Below are 15302 nucleotides of genomic sequence, written 5' to 3'. Positions count from 1 at the left end.
CATTGGAACATATGAGGCCATGAGTGTACACGTAGACTTCTTCAACAAGTCAGGTTCTTAAGAAAGAATCCTCACACAAGGGAACTGAAAGACAATAAGTGGTGTTACTGATAAAGGCATGAGACTGGTAACCCAGAAACTAAGGCTGCTGATCTGCTCTGGCCCAAATGTGATGTGAGATATGCAACAATGTGGTTGACTTATTGACTCTTTGAAATGACCAAAGTTACTTACTCAGTTCAAGTCCACTTCAGGATGATAGATCTTGCTTCCTGTCCTGGGGACATCAGTGAATCAGCAAGGTTTTTGCTCTGAGTTCACTGGTTTGGAAGAATCTGCTGTCACTGACAATCTATTGTTTGTTGTAAGTCAGAAAAGTGTATTATTACGCACTATAAATAAGTGACTGTCAGGAGCAATAATAAGAAAGAAGTGTAAGTAAGCAAAAGTAGAGTCAAGTTAAGGTCTGGGAATTAAGCTTCAGACTCAAGATGAAGCATGGCAGCCGAGTTCAATCCTGTGTTTTGCACAACCTACAGTCAGCGGGCAATCTTAGCTGCTCCTGGGAGGCTAGATGACCACATCTGCAAGAAGTGTTACGTGTCTGGTCAGATTGAGCACTGGGTTTTGAAACTTGAGCATTGGCTGGAGACAGACCAGTGCATCAACAATAATGCTGATAGTATATTTCCTGACGTAATGATGGTGCAGCTTAAAGAAATGCAGTCAGAGAGGGAATGTGTGACCGTCAGTCGGAAGAAGCATGGCAGTCAGGTAGTAAGTAAAGCTCAGATTGCATCGGTTCCTCTGGGGGCTGCAGAGAGAGTTCAGCTGTACATGGTGGAATCAAGAAAGGGCGAACAAATGGTCGGAGATTCAATAGCGAAGTGTATAGTCAGGTGTTTCGGTGGCTGCAGATGTCACTCCAGTTGTTGCCTCCCTGGGGCGAAGGTGAAAGATATTCCTGAATACCTGCAGGACATTCTGAAGAGGGAAAGTGACCATTTGGAGATCAAGGTTAACATTGAGACCAACAACATGGACAGAAAAAAGGATGAAGTCCTAGAAGAATGTTTGAGGGAGTGAGACACCTGCAGATTTTAATGTCTGCATAGTACCACGTGCGCTTGAGGAGAGGAATAGGTGGACGAAATGGACACATTTATGACTGAAAGGTTGGATAACCAGCTTTATTTTTGGGCAACATGGAACCTGTCCAAGTCAGAATCAGAATGGGGCCAACATTCTTGCGGGGAGGTTGCTTGTGCAGTTGTTGGAGGTTTCAACTAATTTGGCCAAGGCATGGGATGCAAAGTGGCGGTACAACAGGGGTGATGCATGGACAAATATAGAAGAATAAACAATTTAGTCTGGAAGGCAGTTTAAGTATAGTCACGTTAAGGTACAGGGAACATGGCAAGGTTACATGGTATTTATTTTAATGCAAGTAAGGCAGATTAGGGTGTGAGTGAGGGTGTTGATTAACGCATGGGGAAATGGTATCAATGCTGATTGGAAGCATGGCTGGGGAACAGGCAAGACAGGCAACAGCAGGATGGAAGAATGATATCTTACAAGATTCCTCAGATGAGGCCATGTCGGCAGAACATAAGAACAAACTGGGGACATTACACTTTGGGCTGGGGTGTTAGGTAGACCACTAAGCAATCAGGGAGAGATGCAAAGACAAGTATGAGGGCAAATCATGGGGAAGTCTAAAAATGAAAGTGGTGATAACAGCGTGGAATTCTTGAAATGCATCCACAAGAACTTTTTCAGTTAGCACGTTGGACATACAAAAGAGGGGAAGATGCTGAACCTAATTTTAGAAAACGAGGCCAGCCAAGTGGTCATGTAGGAGCATTTCAGTGACAGCAAGATTGAATGTAATTATGGATAAGGAGAAAACTGGACTGGAAGTCAAGGTTCTGAATTGGGGAAGGCTGATGTTAATCAGATGAAGACAAGGGTCTGGCCAAAGTGGACTGGAAACAGCTACTTGCAGAAAAATCCATATCAGAGCTACGGATCACATTCTAAAGGGTAACAGTGAGAATACAGGGCCAACAACTTCCTGTAAAGATGAAGGATGGGTCCAATATGTCCAGAGAACTCTGGATGACAATAACTGAACAAGATTGGACGAGGAAAGGGAAGTAACTTCAGGTAGATTCCAAAGGTTCAGAACACCAGATACTTTCCTTGAGTATAGAAAGTGATGGATGAGGAGAATGAAGAGATGTGAAAAAAAAACACTAATAGCTAATACTAAGAAAAATGAATGTGCACTTGACAAGTCCATTATAGGCAAGAGGATAAACAGGGAAAGACGAAAGTGGTCATGTGTATGTGGAGACAGAAAACACAGCTGAGCTTTTCAAAGAGTACTTTCCAACTGCATTCAGAATCAAAAACAATGATGGCGGTCAAGAGGTGAGAGAAGGATTGTGACACTATAAAACAAATGTTAGCAGGATTGAAATTGGCGCATTTTCACTGCCAAATGAAATCTATCCAAGGCTACGGTGGGAAGAAGGGAAGAGACTGACATTAATGTTCAAAACCTCTGGCCACATGATGGAGGACAGTTCATATTATACAAGAAGATAAAGTAGAGGATAGTGACTCTAATATCTGAGTACAGAAGCAACTGGGGGAAACTCAGACAGACAGAATTAAACTCAATTTGGAGAGGCAAGAATTAATCAAGAAGAGTCAGCATGGCTTTGGGAAAGGGAGATCACGTTTAACAAATTTGATACAAGTTTTTGGGGAGATGATATTTAAGCTTGTTGATGAGGATCAAGCAGTTGCTGTAGTCTACACAAACTACAATAAGGCTTTTGATAAGTTCTCACACAGCCCACAGGATCTCAGGTAACTTGCCAAATTGGATCCAAAATTGGCATAATTACAGAAAGCAGAGGATGATGCTTGAATGGTGCTTCTGTAACTGGAAGCCTGTATCCAGGAGCACGCCACAAGGCTCACTGCTGGGTCCCTTGCTGTTTGTTGTGTGCAGTCATATCTACACACAATGTAGGAGTTATTTTCAGTCAGTTCACAGATGACATGAAAATCAGTTGTATGATAAATCACAAGGAGGAAAGTATCAGAAGACAGGACTATAAAGATGAACACTAAATGGACTTCAATCCTGAAAAGTGTGATTCTGGAAAGACTAACAAGGCAAGGGAGTACTATATACATTAAATGGAAGGACATGAAATAGAAGTAGAGAGGATCGGAAAAACCTTGGTGTTGCATGTCCATGGGTCCTTGTAGGCAGCAAGTCAGGTGAATAAAGTGATAAAGAAGCCGCAATGGACACTTGTTTTTATTAGTCAAAGCAATCGATATCAGAGCAAAGAATTATGACAATGCTGCAAAGAAGCTTAATGAAGCCACAACAGGAGTACTGGGTACAGTTCTGACTACCAGACTGCAGGAGGGATGTGATCCCACGACAGAGTGTAGAAGAGGTGTATAAAGCTCTGAAAGGCACAGAGAAGGTCAGTAGAGAGATAGCTTTCCCTTTAGTCTTGAGGTAAATGACCAGGGGGCGCAGTCTTAACGGAAAGAGCAGAAGGGTTAGAGGGCATTTGAGGAAACAAATGTTCACCCAGAGGGTATGGGTGTACTGGAATCCTACAGACATTTAAGAAGTATTGAGATGAGTACTTGAAATGTCCTCACAAATGGCTGTGAACCAAAGTGCCAGAAAATGGATTAAGCATCAATGATTATTTCATGTGCCAAAAGTGTGGTGCTGGAAAAGCACAGCCGGTTAGGCATCATCCGAGGAGCAGGAGAATCGACGTTTTGGGCATAAGCCCTTCATCAGAAATGAGGATGAGGGTTTATGCCAGAAACATCGATTCTCTTGCTCCTCAGATGCTGCCTGACCGGCTGTGTTTTTCCAGCACCACATGCTCAACTCTGATCTCCAGCATCTGCAGTCCTCCTAATGATTATTTTCATGACTGGCGTGGATACAAAGAGCCTCTTGTTGTACTGTGAGAACCTTTCACAGTCATGGTCACCATCAGTTGAGATTAGATTTGAATCCCATATTTTTGACTGTCTTTAAATTCCACAAGCTAGTGTTTGACTTTGAATGCTTGGATTCTGAATATTGAGTAAAATATGAGTGTAAAGTCAAGAGTCACATGACACTAGATTCTAGTCCAACAGGTTTATTTAAAATCATAAGCTTTTGAAGCACTGCTCCTTCGTCAGGTGAAGTGAACAATGACACTTCACCTGACCATGGAGCAATGCTCTGAGAGCTTGTGATTTTACATAAACCTGCTGCAGCATGACCTTGTGGTCTGACTTTGTCCACCCCCATTCCCACACCAGCATCTTCACATCATGTCCGTTAGCACATCACCAGCACTTAAAAATGCTGCTTAAACACAATGTTGACAGGCAGGAGGCTGGAAGAACACAGCAAGCCAGGCAGCATCAGGAGGTGAAGTTGACATTTGGGTGTTAACCCTTCAGAATTTATCCAGTTTGGATTCCAGCATCTGCAGTTTGTTTTTGTCGCTAAACACAATGTGGCAGTGAATCAGCTGGAGGGAATTGGATTATTTTACCTGCCCATTCTGCCTTTTTGGGCTATAAGGAGCAGGCTTACAAATGGTACCAGGTGGGTAGCTCAGTAAGTGATCTATTGGAAAGGCCAGTGCAGAGAAGAGGGACTGAAGGGCCTTCTCCTGTTTTCTGACTCTTTCTCTGATTCAGTAGTGCCAAATACTTCCCCAGTTCTCTCTTTTTTTTTGTCAGGATGTTGGATACTTCAATTTTGTTTTTCCTTTTTTTTGGACTCCTGTTCTTTTTTCTTCTTCTTTCCCCACACTGCTGCCTTACTGCGGTAGTGTTTATATATTCCCCAGCACCCATATGTGTGTGTAAGTGTAAGACACAGTGAAAGACACAAGGTGCACAAACCAAAAGAGAAAATGCTGGAAAATCTCAGCAGGTCTGGCAGCATATGTAAGAAGAGAAAAGAGCTGACGTTTCGAGTGCACAAACCTTTATTCAGTTTCCACCACCAGGAAGAAAAGAAACACCCAAGTGGCCCGTGACAAGCAGTGCCCTTTACATCAAAGGGCAACGCTGCGTGATCAAACACTGAAGGGGAGGTCAGGGATTATATCAAAATAGAGTTGGAGGGGAAAATAATGCACTCCATTCTCTGCAGTGCCCACCTGTCCCTGAACAGCTCAAATAGTGGAGGAGATCAGGTGTATCTTTGTAAGTCCACACTCATGGAAAAGTAAAATGGCCATGGCCATGACCATGACTGAACAGTGTTGCAGCCACCTCACTGTTCACCTGCGCAGACGCAACAAACCTGGCTGCAGGTCACAAGCGCAGGCGCAGTGGCATCCCGACCAAAGCCAGACAGCCTCGGAGGAGACCTGGCCGGAGTGCGCACGCGTGGACCGAGGCATCCGTGCGACGAAAGCGGACCGGTTAGAGGCCACCCACCGCCGCTTGCACCTGGGCCGCGCCCCCGCCCAACCCTCGGTTGGAGAAAGCGGACTGGGGTAGAGGGCCCCTTGTTACCTCGGTGAGGTGCACACCCCCCTCCCTCTTCAATTTTAAAGAGTCGGGAAAACGGAGGAAGAGACGTTGCTACGGCCTCACGCCCACCGCACGACAGCAGGGGGGGGGGAAGGGAGGCGGGGCGAAAAAGTGAAACATCCGCCGAGGGCAGTTCAACTCACAGGAGAAGGCGAACCGAGCGCGGAGACGGGTAATAGCGAGCGGACCGACCGGCTGAGAAGAGAGGAGCAGCAGGACCCTGTCGGGGATCCTTCTGAGTCCCCGGGCACGCTCGAAGCGGAGCGGCGAGGGACAGCGCGCGCGGTGGGCAGGTGGAGGAGGGGGGGGCCGGGGGTGGTGATCAGTTGGACTCTTCCGGAAGCCCCGGCGCAACTGCGCGTGCGGCCCGCCAACGGTCGGCGGCGGTTTGAATTCCTGAACGTTCGGAGGGCGATCCTCTTGCCAACATGGTGTCGTGGCTCATCTCCAGGCTGGTCGTGTGAGTGTCTGCTCTGTTGCTTTGTTGTTGGTGTGGTTTCTTTCTCCTTTCCCGGGCCTCCACTGGCGTGCCCCCGTCTCCTCTGCGTTTCTTCGGCAACTTTTTTTTAAATTTTGTTCCTTGGAAATCTGGGTTTGCAGTCGTTGCACAGATGAAGTAACGTTTCTTTTCCTATTTTTTTTTGTCTAAATCGTTCCCTTTAGCTGCCTACTGGATTCTTTGATACTTCTCAGAAAGCTTTGCCTGGCTTTCCCTCATCCTTGAGTGTCTTTTTTTTTTAAAAAAAATTCAATCGTTTTAGAGCAGCTAGCCAATTTGTGTCATTTATGACCTGGAGGTGCCTGTGTTGGATTGGAAGTGCTTCCAAATAAACCTGTTGGACTTGAACCTGGTGTTGTGAGTTTTAACTGTCATTTATCTCAGCTTTGCAAGACACAGGGGGTTGCAAGTTAAGCTGTTTGGGATCACGAGGTGTAGATGGCCAAATCTGGAATCGAGTTGCAAGCCTCCTGGAGTGTCTCTTAAGAACTTGGGATCAAGTCTTTGTAAAGTTGCTGCTTTTTGACACCCAGTTTGTTTTCCTGTGGTTAAGAGATGTGTTCACTTTGCTCTCAATTACATGAGTGCACAGATGAGCTTTTTAAAAACCCAACCTCTTCCCTTCACCTTTGGGGTTTCCTGGCCCTTTTGTGAACCATTGTTTTTTTTTTGTTTTTAATGAACTGTATTTGAAACCACCACCACCACACGACAGTTGCGGTGGAGGCGCACCAAATATTTGGATCCAATGTCCAGTCTTTCGGGTTACTGATCAAGTGGCTTCTGTGCCCTGTTGCTGGATCCTGAACTGCCAGGCACATTTAAAGTCTGATTTGATTCATTGGTGATTTCAAAACGTTTCGGAAATGTTTACAGTGCCCAGACCTGAGATCCTGTGGTGTGAGTCCCATTACAGCCACGTTGAAACAATGTTTACAAGGGTGAAAACGACAGGATTTTATTATAAGTTGTGATCACGTGTTTAAAATCGATCATTTAGCTAGAATTGTTAATTTAGCCAGCACGGATCGCGGATTTTCATGGCTACCATCTCCATGGAGATTTTTTGAATTTAACAAATTGAGTCTTAGAATCCCTACACTGTGGAAGCAGGTTGTAATGCAGAGTAACGTTGACAGTATAGGTTAAATTATTGAATTGGTTTAGTTTATCATAAAGGAATTTCCTCCTCAACCTCTTCACCTTTTGTATGAGATGTGGTGATTCAGTTATGAAAACATCACCAGTGACTGTCTGTGCGTCCCTCTAGCGCATGTGGCCCCCACCCTCCCCGTGCCATTGCGAGAAGAGCATTTGAGGTGTAGTGAGACCAGACAACGTTATCTTCACATGTCTTAAGTTAGGTTATCTTATCATCTGTATACACAGTGGCTGCCAGTCGTAAACCTCTTGTCTTTATTTTTTTTAAAAAACCTCGCTTGAATATTGCTGCAGACTGTGTTTCAAACAGCTGTCCTTGTCCAGTATGGCAACCCTGTAGAATGTCAACTGTCTTCTAAATCAGAGTTCGGTCATTTGAACAAGCATTGCCTCCGGTTGGTGGAAACACTAAGCTCAAGAATACCCCCATGTCGTGAAGAAATCCTCTAAGTTCTCATAGACAAAACATTTCACCATCTGACCAAATATTTTCTGACATGGATTCACAAAGCTCCTATGAAGTACCTTGTGTGGTTTACTGTTGGTCACCAAGTCATTGTTTGTTTGAGTTTGATGCACGATGCAAATGGTTTGAACATGATACAATAACCTTCAGAGAACTGTCAGCTGGATAAACATACCACCGTATTCTCAAATGTCTGAAGTGCACATTTGCAAACTAAGAATCTCTACCTTTTTAATAAGTGTCTTGCTCACCTTAAACTGCAATTTTAACTCCTTTTTCTGTGTAATAAAATTGTCAACAACATTGGACTCAGTCCATTTTTAACTGAGACAAATGAAGGGACTAAATAAGTGAATTGACTGTTGTCTCTCTCCTTTCCTGCATGAGGTTTGACAGCAGATGGAACAAAACTTGGAGCTATTATTCTTAACATGTCAGAATATGGATCCCTAAACATGAATGCAAGATAAGCAATCCTACAGTCAACAAACTTGATGAACTACAAACCATGTCAGCCTGGTCACTTAGTTAATAATATTCCCGCAACACTGCCATGAGACCAGACTAGACTGAGCTCTACACTCCAAACACACAGCAGATAGTGCTTAGTTAAAAGTTTGTGAAGTCCAGTTTAAATAGTTTGCTCATTCCAAATATAGAACTCCACCTAGCAAGCTAATTATATGCTTAACTTGATGTGTGCACATGCCAAGCTTGAAATGTTTACATTGTAAGTAGTCAGTGGAAATATGGGAGAAGATAAATTTGCTTCTCCAGTTGACTGTATGATCAATTACATGACATAACCTACCACATCCAGGTTGCAAACACCAGCTTTGAAACACCATGATTTCTGGAGGGTGATTGGATAAGTACAGTTCAAATGACCAAGCCAGTGAACAGCAAATGTTATTAATGTTTATTTTCAAAGATTGGAAAGCATTCCTGAATATTTGTGAATGGTAACATATAATCTCAGTCTTATTTGTTCAATCTCAGCCTTATTGTAGCAAGAAACATGGCATCCTTCAAATGATATATCCTGAACTCCCTTAATCTCATCTTTGCAATTAAATTAAAAAGTACATCAAATTCTACACTCAGTTTACGCACCGTGAATTCAGTGTCACCATTTCTGTTGGCCTTCACACCATCTGATTTGTAACTCTGCTTTGTTCAACACCCAGCTTTTAAATTTCTCAAAGCAAATACTTATCAGACCCTTTTGCATCCAATAGTTATGCAGTTGCATACCTTTTTTTTGTTCTGCTCCCTTGCACTGGCTCAAGCTGAGCTACACCTTTGGCATTTAAGCTATTTTAACTCTGACGATGTGATCATGAGCTATCTAAACACTGCTCTGAAGTGCTCTTGCACACTATTAAAATATGCATAACCTACATTTAACCCTTTATTTCTCATAATAAATCAGCCAGTATCAACATTGCCAAATAAATCACCACTAACAAATTTGGCATGTCTTTTGTAAAACACGCTATCGTCCAATGCAGTGTGTTCTGAGGATGGGTCACTCGACACACAATATTAATTTTGATTTTGCTGCTGAACTGTCCAGCAAATTGTTTTTGTTTCTCATTCAACCCTGTTTCTTGGTCTGAATGTCAGCCTTGCTTCATGAAGTCCAAGTGACATACATTTGTAAGATTTATCCTGTAAATCTGGTCCTAAATGATTGGACAAGATTCAAATCACATTCAGCAACAGTGTCTGCTGTGAAGTGGCTTTTTTCTGGCAACAACTGCCTCTAAAGTCTTCCTGTGAATTCTAACAATTACAACGAACTGATGGGCTTTTGTCTGAGTCTCAGACTACACTTGGCAATGCAGGTATTCCATTGATGCCTGCCTGCCTCATTTTCTGCTCCCAATATACCAAACAAAAGAGGTAGACCCATGCACATGCAGAGGGACATCCAGTGCTATTTGAGCACTTTGCTGCTTTCCCCCCCATCTCCTTCCTTCACTTCTTCATTGGCCTTTGGATTGTTCGAAGTTTGCACACTGCCTGTCAACTGCAAGAAGATGGAGACTTTTTAAGTTCAGCATGTTTGCAATACTATTACAGTGACATATGAAGATGATTCATGGTCCAACTGCTGGTTTCCTTGTTCAAGAACCAAATTGATCCAATTGGAAAGGTAACTTAAAAGTTAATCTCAACAATAACCCAAGCTAGTATAATTCTTGTTTTTTTTTCACAACCGCATGCTTTGCATCTTCCGAGCTGTAGCACAAACTTCCACACTCTTGAGTAGCTGAAATGAATTGACTGACTTTGGTGCATTTGAAGTCAATCGACTTTTAAACAGAAAGAAATAAGGGCCAACATTAAAACAAGGCTTATTTATACAGCTGCCTTAACCACATAAACATTCCAGAGCACTGGACAAAACCATTACTGAAGAACAGCCATAAAGGACAGGCAGACATATTAATATGGTGAATGAAGGCTTGGTCAGAAGAAAATTAGCCGAACTTAGAAGGATGAATGGCACCAAGGTTTTGAGAGCATGAGGCGATCACTGAATGATATTTTCAAATCCTTCACTGCCCTGACCAGTGAGAACTTCTTAAAAATAAAATCTTAGCTGACTGACTGGCAGTGTTGGTTTCTGAATAGATTGTAATAAGACTTAAAAACAAAACAAAAATAAAAAATCTGTTTTGTGCACACATGGGAGGCATTGGTTGGCTAGCCTTTATTGCGCCCCCCCCCCCCGTTCTCCTTAAGAAGTTGGTGTTGAAAGCTGCAGGCCATGCACTGGAAGTTGACCGATAGGCCCTTACGGAGGGAATTTCAGGATTGTGATCTAGTGACAATGATACCAAAGTAAAATTTATAATATAGTCTTAGAAATCTCCAAGATTTGAAGTACTCTTAATTCTAAGTCCACAATATGCAAAGTAAATAAAATGCCCTGAATGCGGGGGCTGACTTGTGTACAGCCTTGAAGATAGTTTAAGGTTTTTGAATACAAATGAATTCTAATCTAAATTCTCTTAAATTCTAACGAATGAATCAAGTGTTTGTTAACAACAGTTAAATTTCAATTTTGATATGACCAATGAAGCTTCTATCTTGAATGGAGAGATTGAATGCAAAGCAGGTTTACTTTTGGACAGTTGAAGGCACTGTTGGAGCAGATTTTTAAAAAAAAATCCTATTAATCAAACACTGAAAATTTTAGATGTAGAAGCCTGGCATTTGCCCCTTGTGTCTTCATTGCCGTTGAGTGAGACCAGGTTGACCTGATAGTCCTCTGTTCCATTCTGCTGTCTTCCCAATAATCCTTGTTTTTTTAGAGATTTTTAAAAACCTGTCTGCAGCTGCCTTGAATGCACTTTGCTGCACAGCACTGTGGCTCTCTGAAGTCAAATAATTTACAGATTCACTGCCTTTGCAAGAAATTCCTGCTCACCTTTATCATAACTGGGCAAACGTTTAGTCAGGTAATGCCTTGATTTCAGAATCTTGTGTGTTTCGCGAAGGTCACCTGCTCTCCTTATCACACATTGTCCTTTGTTGACATGGAAAAGAAATGTGTCTGCTTCAGATCACTAGCTATCTCTTCATCGACCCAAATAAGTTCATCAAATACAATTGGATTGAACAATCGTGCTGGCTTTTTCTAACAGTCACGTGTGCTCAAACAGCTGGTCATTTTCTCCCAGCGTAGTGTTAGCAAAAGTACTCCCATGCGATGGTCAACTATCCTTCTTTTGCTGCATACAGAACTCAGGATAATCATCAATACAGTGTAATGTCCATCACTTCTATTACGGACCTACAAGTTGCAAGCAATAGATATTGTAAAGCATTGATAGCAAAGTGAATATAATCATTTGTTCCCTAAAAGATGGTGTTGGAATTCCTGTATGCTCTCAACTTTTCCTCCTAAAAGCTAATTTGACAGGAAACTCTGCAGTGCAAGAATGTACAAAGATTTGTATTCCTGCTGGTGAGGGAACAAGGACATGTGGCGTGGGGGGGCGGGGAGATCGTTGCATGGCTCAGTGGTTATTACTGCTGTCCCACAGCATCAGACAAAAACCCAGCTAAGTTGTCGTGCAAATGAGGTTAGGGTCAAATACTGGCATCAAAACATTTCAAGAAGGTAGCCCAGACGCTAACATTTCTAGTTGTTTTGAGCACATGAGAAGTGCAGATTCCAAGAGTCATGCAGCTGGTCAAAACCCCTCTGTTTTAAACAAAACAGTACTTAATTAGAGTACTGAATGAAACACCAGGGAAAGAATATAGAATAATTTATCCGAAAACCCGACACATTATACCAACTTAATGATCCTGTTCCAAATTCTTGCAACAATCCCCGTGAACAACCCTTGGCAAAAAAGGTAAAATCAAACACTGTCTTACTGGAGAGAGAGATTCAGCATGGAACACCTTCTTCCGTGTCACTGTTTCTTTTACTAGCAGCCTGAAAAAAAAACTGCTTGCTGTGAGCATCCAGACTGATAACCAAAACAAATTAAACAAGAGTCAAGAGTGTGATGCTGGGAAAGCACAGCAGGTCAGGTAATGTCCGAGAAGCAGGAGAATCAACTTTTCGGGCATAAGACCTTCATCAGGAATGAGGTTTGTAGGCCAGGGCTGAGAGATAAAAGGGAGGTAGTGTGGGGTGGGTAGCTGAGAAAGCAGTAGGTGGATGAAGGTGAGGGAGAAGGTGGTAGGTCAGAGGGTGGAGTGATGTACATGTCCAGAGGGTGGTGCCGAGTCTGAGGCTTGGGACTGGGTAAATATGATGGGAGGGGAAAGTAGGAAGCTGTTGAAATTCACTTTTATCTTGTGTGGTTCTAGGGTCCCAAGGCGGAACGTGAGTCATCCTTCATTCAGGCCTTGGATGGTAACAGTTTGGCGATGGAGGAGGTGCAGGATCTGCATGTCCTTGACTGAGTGGGAGGGGGAGTTGATGTGTTCAGCCGTGGGCTTGGTTGGTGCAAGTGTCCTAGAGATGTTTTCTGAAATGGTCTGCAAGAAGGCATCCTGTTTCCCCGATGTTGAGATCACACCAGGTGCAATTGATGCAGTAGATGACGTTGGTAGATGTACAGGTAAACTTATGTTAAGTGTGCAAGGCTCCCATGGGGCCTTGGACAGAGGTGAGGGGAATGGTGTGGGCGCAGGTTTTACACTTCCTACGGTGGCAAGGAATGGCGACAGGAGTCTGGTGTGGGCTGTGGGGGGGCGACGTGGACGTGATGATGGAATCATGGTGGGAATAGTCTCTCCGGAATACTGATAGGGGTAGGGAGGGAAATATACCATTGTGGTTTGTTTGGAGGTGATGGACGCCCTGGAGAAAGAACGCTTCATATTCCCCCTTGGGACCCTGCAACCACATTGGATAAATGTGGGTTTCAACAGCTGTCTTGTTTCCCCTCTTCTCCCCACCCCACCACCCCACGTTATCCCAGTTCCCAAGGCTCCAACTCAGCACCGCCTTCCAGACCTGTCCATCACTCCCCACCGCCCAACCTACCACATTCTCTCTCACCCTCATCCACCTATCACTTTCTTAGGTACCCACCTCCTCCCATTTATCTCTCAGCCCCGGACCACAAACCTCTTTCCTGATGAAGGGCTTATGCCCGAAACGTTGATCTCTTGCTCTTCAGATGTTGTCTGGCCTGCTGTGCTTTCCCAGCAACACACTCTCGACTCTGATCTTCAGCATCTGCATTCCTCACTTTCTCCTAAACCAAACCAGAGGAAAAACTGAGCTAGGAGAACTAGCCACTCTTCTTTGGTTGTGCGAGTGTTTTTTTTTAAAACCTGAAAGCCTTTTCCTTGAGGCAGTATCTGTTTATCATTATCAAATTGGCCCTAAAACCCATCCAAACTAGACACCTGTATCTTTCAGGCAGCTCTGAAAAGTACCAAGGACAATGTAACCTTGTTAAAGAGTTGCCTTGTCACACATTGAGTTAGTCGAAGGGATGGCTTAGTTTGCTTTGGCAGGGAGGAGAATGGACTAAGATCTTTAAAGAATGGAGTTTGGAGCAGAAGTCAAAGATGACGGCGTAAGTGTTGCCAGTTATTGGGGGAAATTTGTGTTTAATAAGTGTACTGAATTATCAGACTGCCTGTCAGATATGAAGGTTTGAGACCGGTGGTGAATTTCGTGTCATATGAAAACAAATGCTGTGCTTATGGGTATTTCCGGTCAGGGTCAGCACACCCATCAGAGTGTGGAGGTTAAGGTTAGATTGTTATGGGTTACCAGTGGTAAAGATGCAGGAACAGGACAGGAAACTTCTCCAAATGGGAGTGCTTTTATTAAGGGCAGTTTGATAAGGAGAGGAAGGTGTGCTGAGTGCAGAATATGTAATGATATCGGACAACATTGAGGATAAGTTGTGTGGTTGTCAAATGAATGGAAGTCAGTTTGAGAGAAGTGACTTGGGCCTTCTGATAGCCTCAGAGGACCTCGGTAGACAGGAGGGAAACACTTTGCAAATGAGTTTCCATTTCAGTCACTGGGAGCATTTTCAGTTTGATCAAGATGAATCATAGCTACCTCTATGAGTAAGAATCAGAACCGGAGTTGTATCTCAAATATGTGCAGGTGGCGAGCTGTCCAAATTCTATCAATTGTGTGAATGAAGCCAGGATTCAATTTGTAGCACAGTTAACCTAGCTGCATTCCTCAAAGCAGAGTTTGAAATTTGTTATATTTTGCACACCAGGGATATATCCAAGATTCGAACCCAAAGATGAGTCTGAAGGTCTCAACCCCTGCCGGGGTGTGTCTGATATGCAATCAGCCATTAAACACTCTCAATCAGTCTGGTTCTTTAAGATGTCACACTTTATTTCACACACAACCGAGCACAGATCGTCCAGAAACAGAGGTTAACCACTTCAGTGTTTCTCAGAGGAGCTGCGCACATGGCTTAAAACCAAAACATTTTTACCCTTTTACAGAGAGGTACAGGCCATAATCGTACATAATTACCAATTAATTAACAATGATTTTATTGACAGCCACTCACCCAATGAAATTTCCTGGGAACCAACTTTGTTTTCCAACATTGAAGCTATTCTTATGTCACAAATGTAGTTCTTTGCATTTGCACTTGAAGGTCAGTTAGGATGGCCAGTAATGTCTTATCTAGTCTCATTATTTCTATGCTGGAAAGGAAGCATTGTCTGCTAATCTCTGTAGAAGCAGACTGTGGTTAGTCAATTATGCAGCTTTAGCAGGCTGAAAAGCCATTTTATGCAGCTTTAAGTAGAATTGTCAATTTGCAGCCTGGAAGCCATTTTGTTGTTATACTTGCGTTAAGAAGCCATTTTATTGCCACCTAAGTTTGTAAGAGCATGTATTAAGTGGTAGTTCTTGACAACAACTAATTGCTTCAGCCTGTATTTGGATTTCAGATCCTCAAGTGGAGGTAATATGGCGGTCAGCTTAGAATTGTGGAACAGACTCAGAGCTGAACACTCCTGTTTATCATAGTTATAAAAACAGCACATAAGGTCATGTGTAATGTCTCATGTTCTATGTGTTAGGACAGTTGTCTGGTGTGTTAAGTCAGA

General features: G+C 43.2%; 1 protein-coding gene across 3 annotated transcripts in view; it reads left to right on the top strand.

Moving 5' to 3' along the window:
* The window catches only part of LOC140459654 (receptor expression-enhancing protein 1-like), a 142293-nt gene that overhangs the window by 100402 nt on the left and 26589 nt on the right, over positions 1-15302 (top strand). For 2 of the 3 annotated variants that reach the window (XM_072553989.1, XM_072553987.1), the window contains exon 1: positions 5897-6055. The exons of the other annotated variant lie outside the window; for it this stretch is intronic. In XM_072553989.1, the coding sequence (XP_072410090.1) occupies positions 6024-6055 (32 nt within the window). In that variant the 5' untranslated portion in view covers positions 5897-6023. Of the gene's footprint in view, positions 1-5896; positions 6056-15302 lie in introns of those variants that run through there. 3 annotated transcript variants of the gene reach the window in all.

This window comes from Chiloscyllium punctatum, chromosome 35 (genome assembly GCF_047496795.1).
Source record: "Chiloscyllium punctatum isolate Juve2018m chromosome 35, sChiPun1.3, whole genome shotgun sequence".
Taxonomy (NCBI): domain Eukaryota; kingdom Metazoa; phylum Chordata; class Chondrichthyes; order Orectolobiformes; family Hemiscylliidae; genus Chiloscyllium; species Chiloscyllium punctatum.
This window is presented reverse-complemented; position numbering and strand designations above follow the sequence as displayed.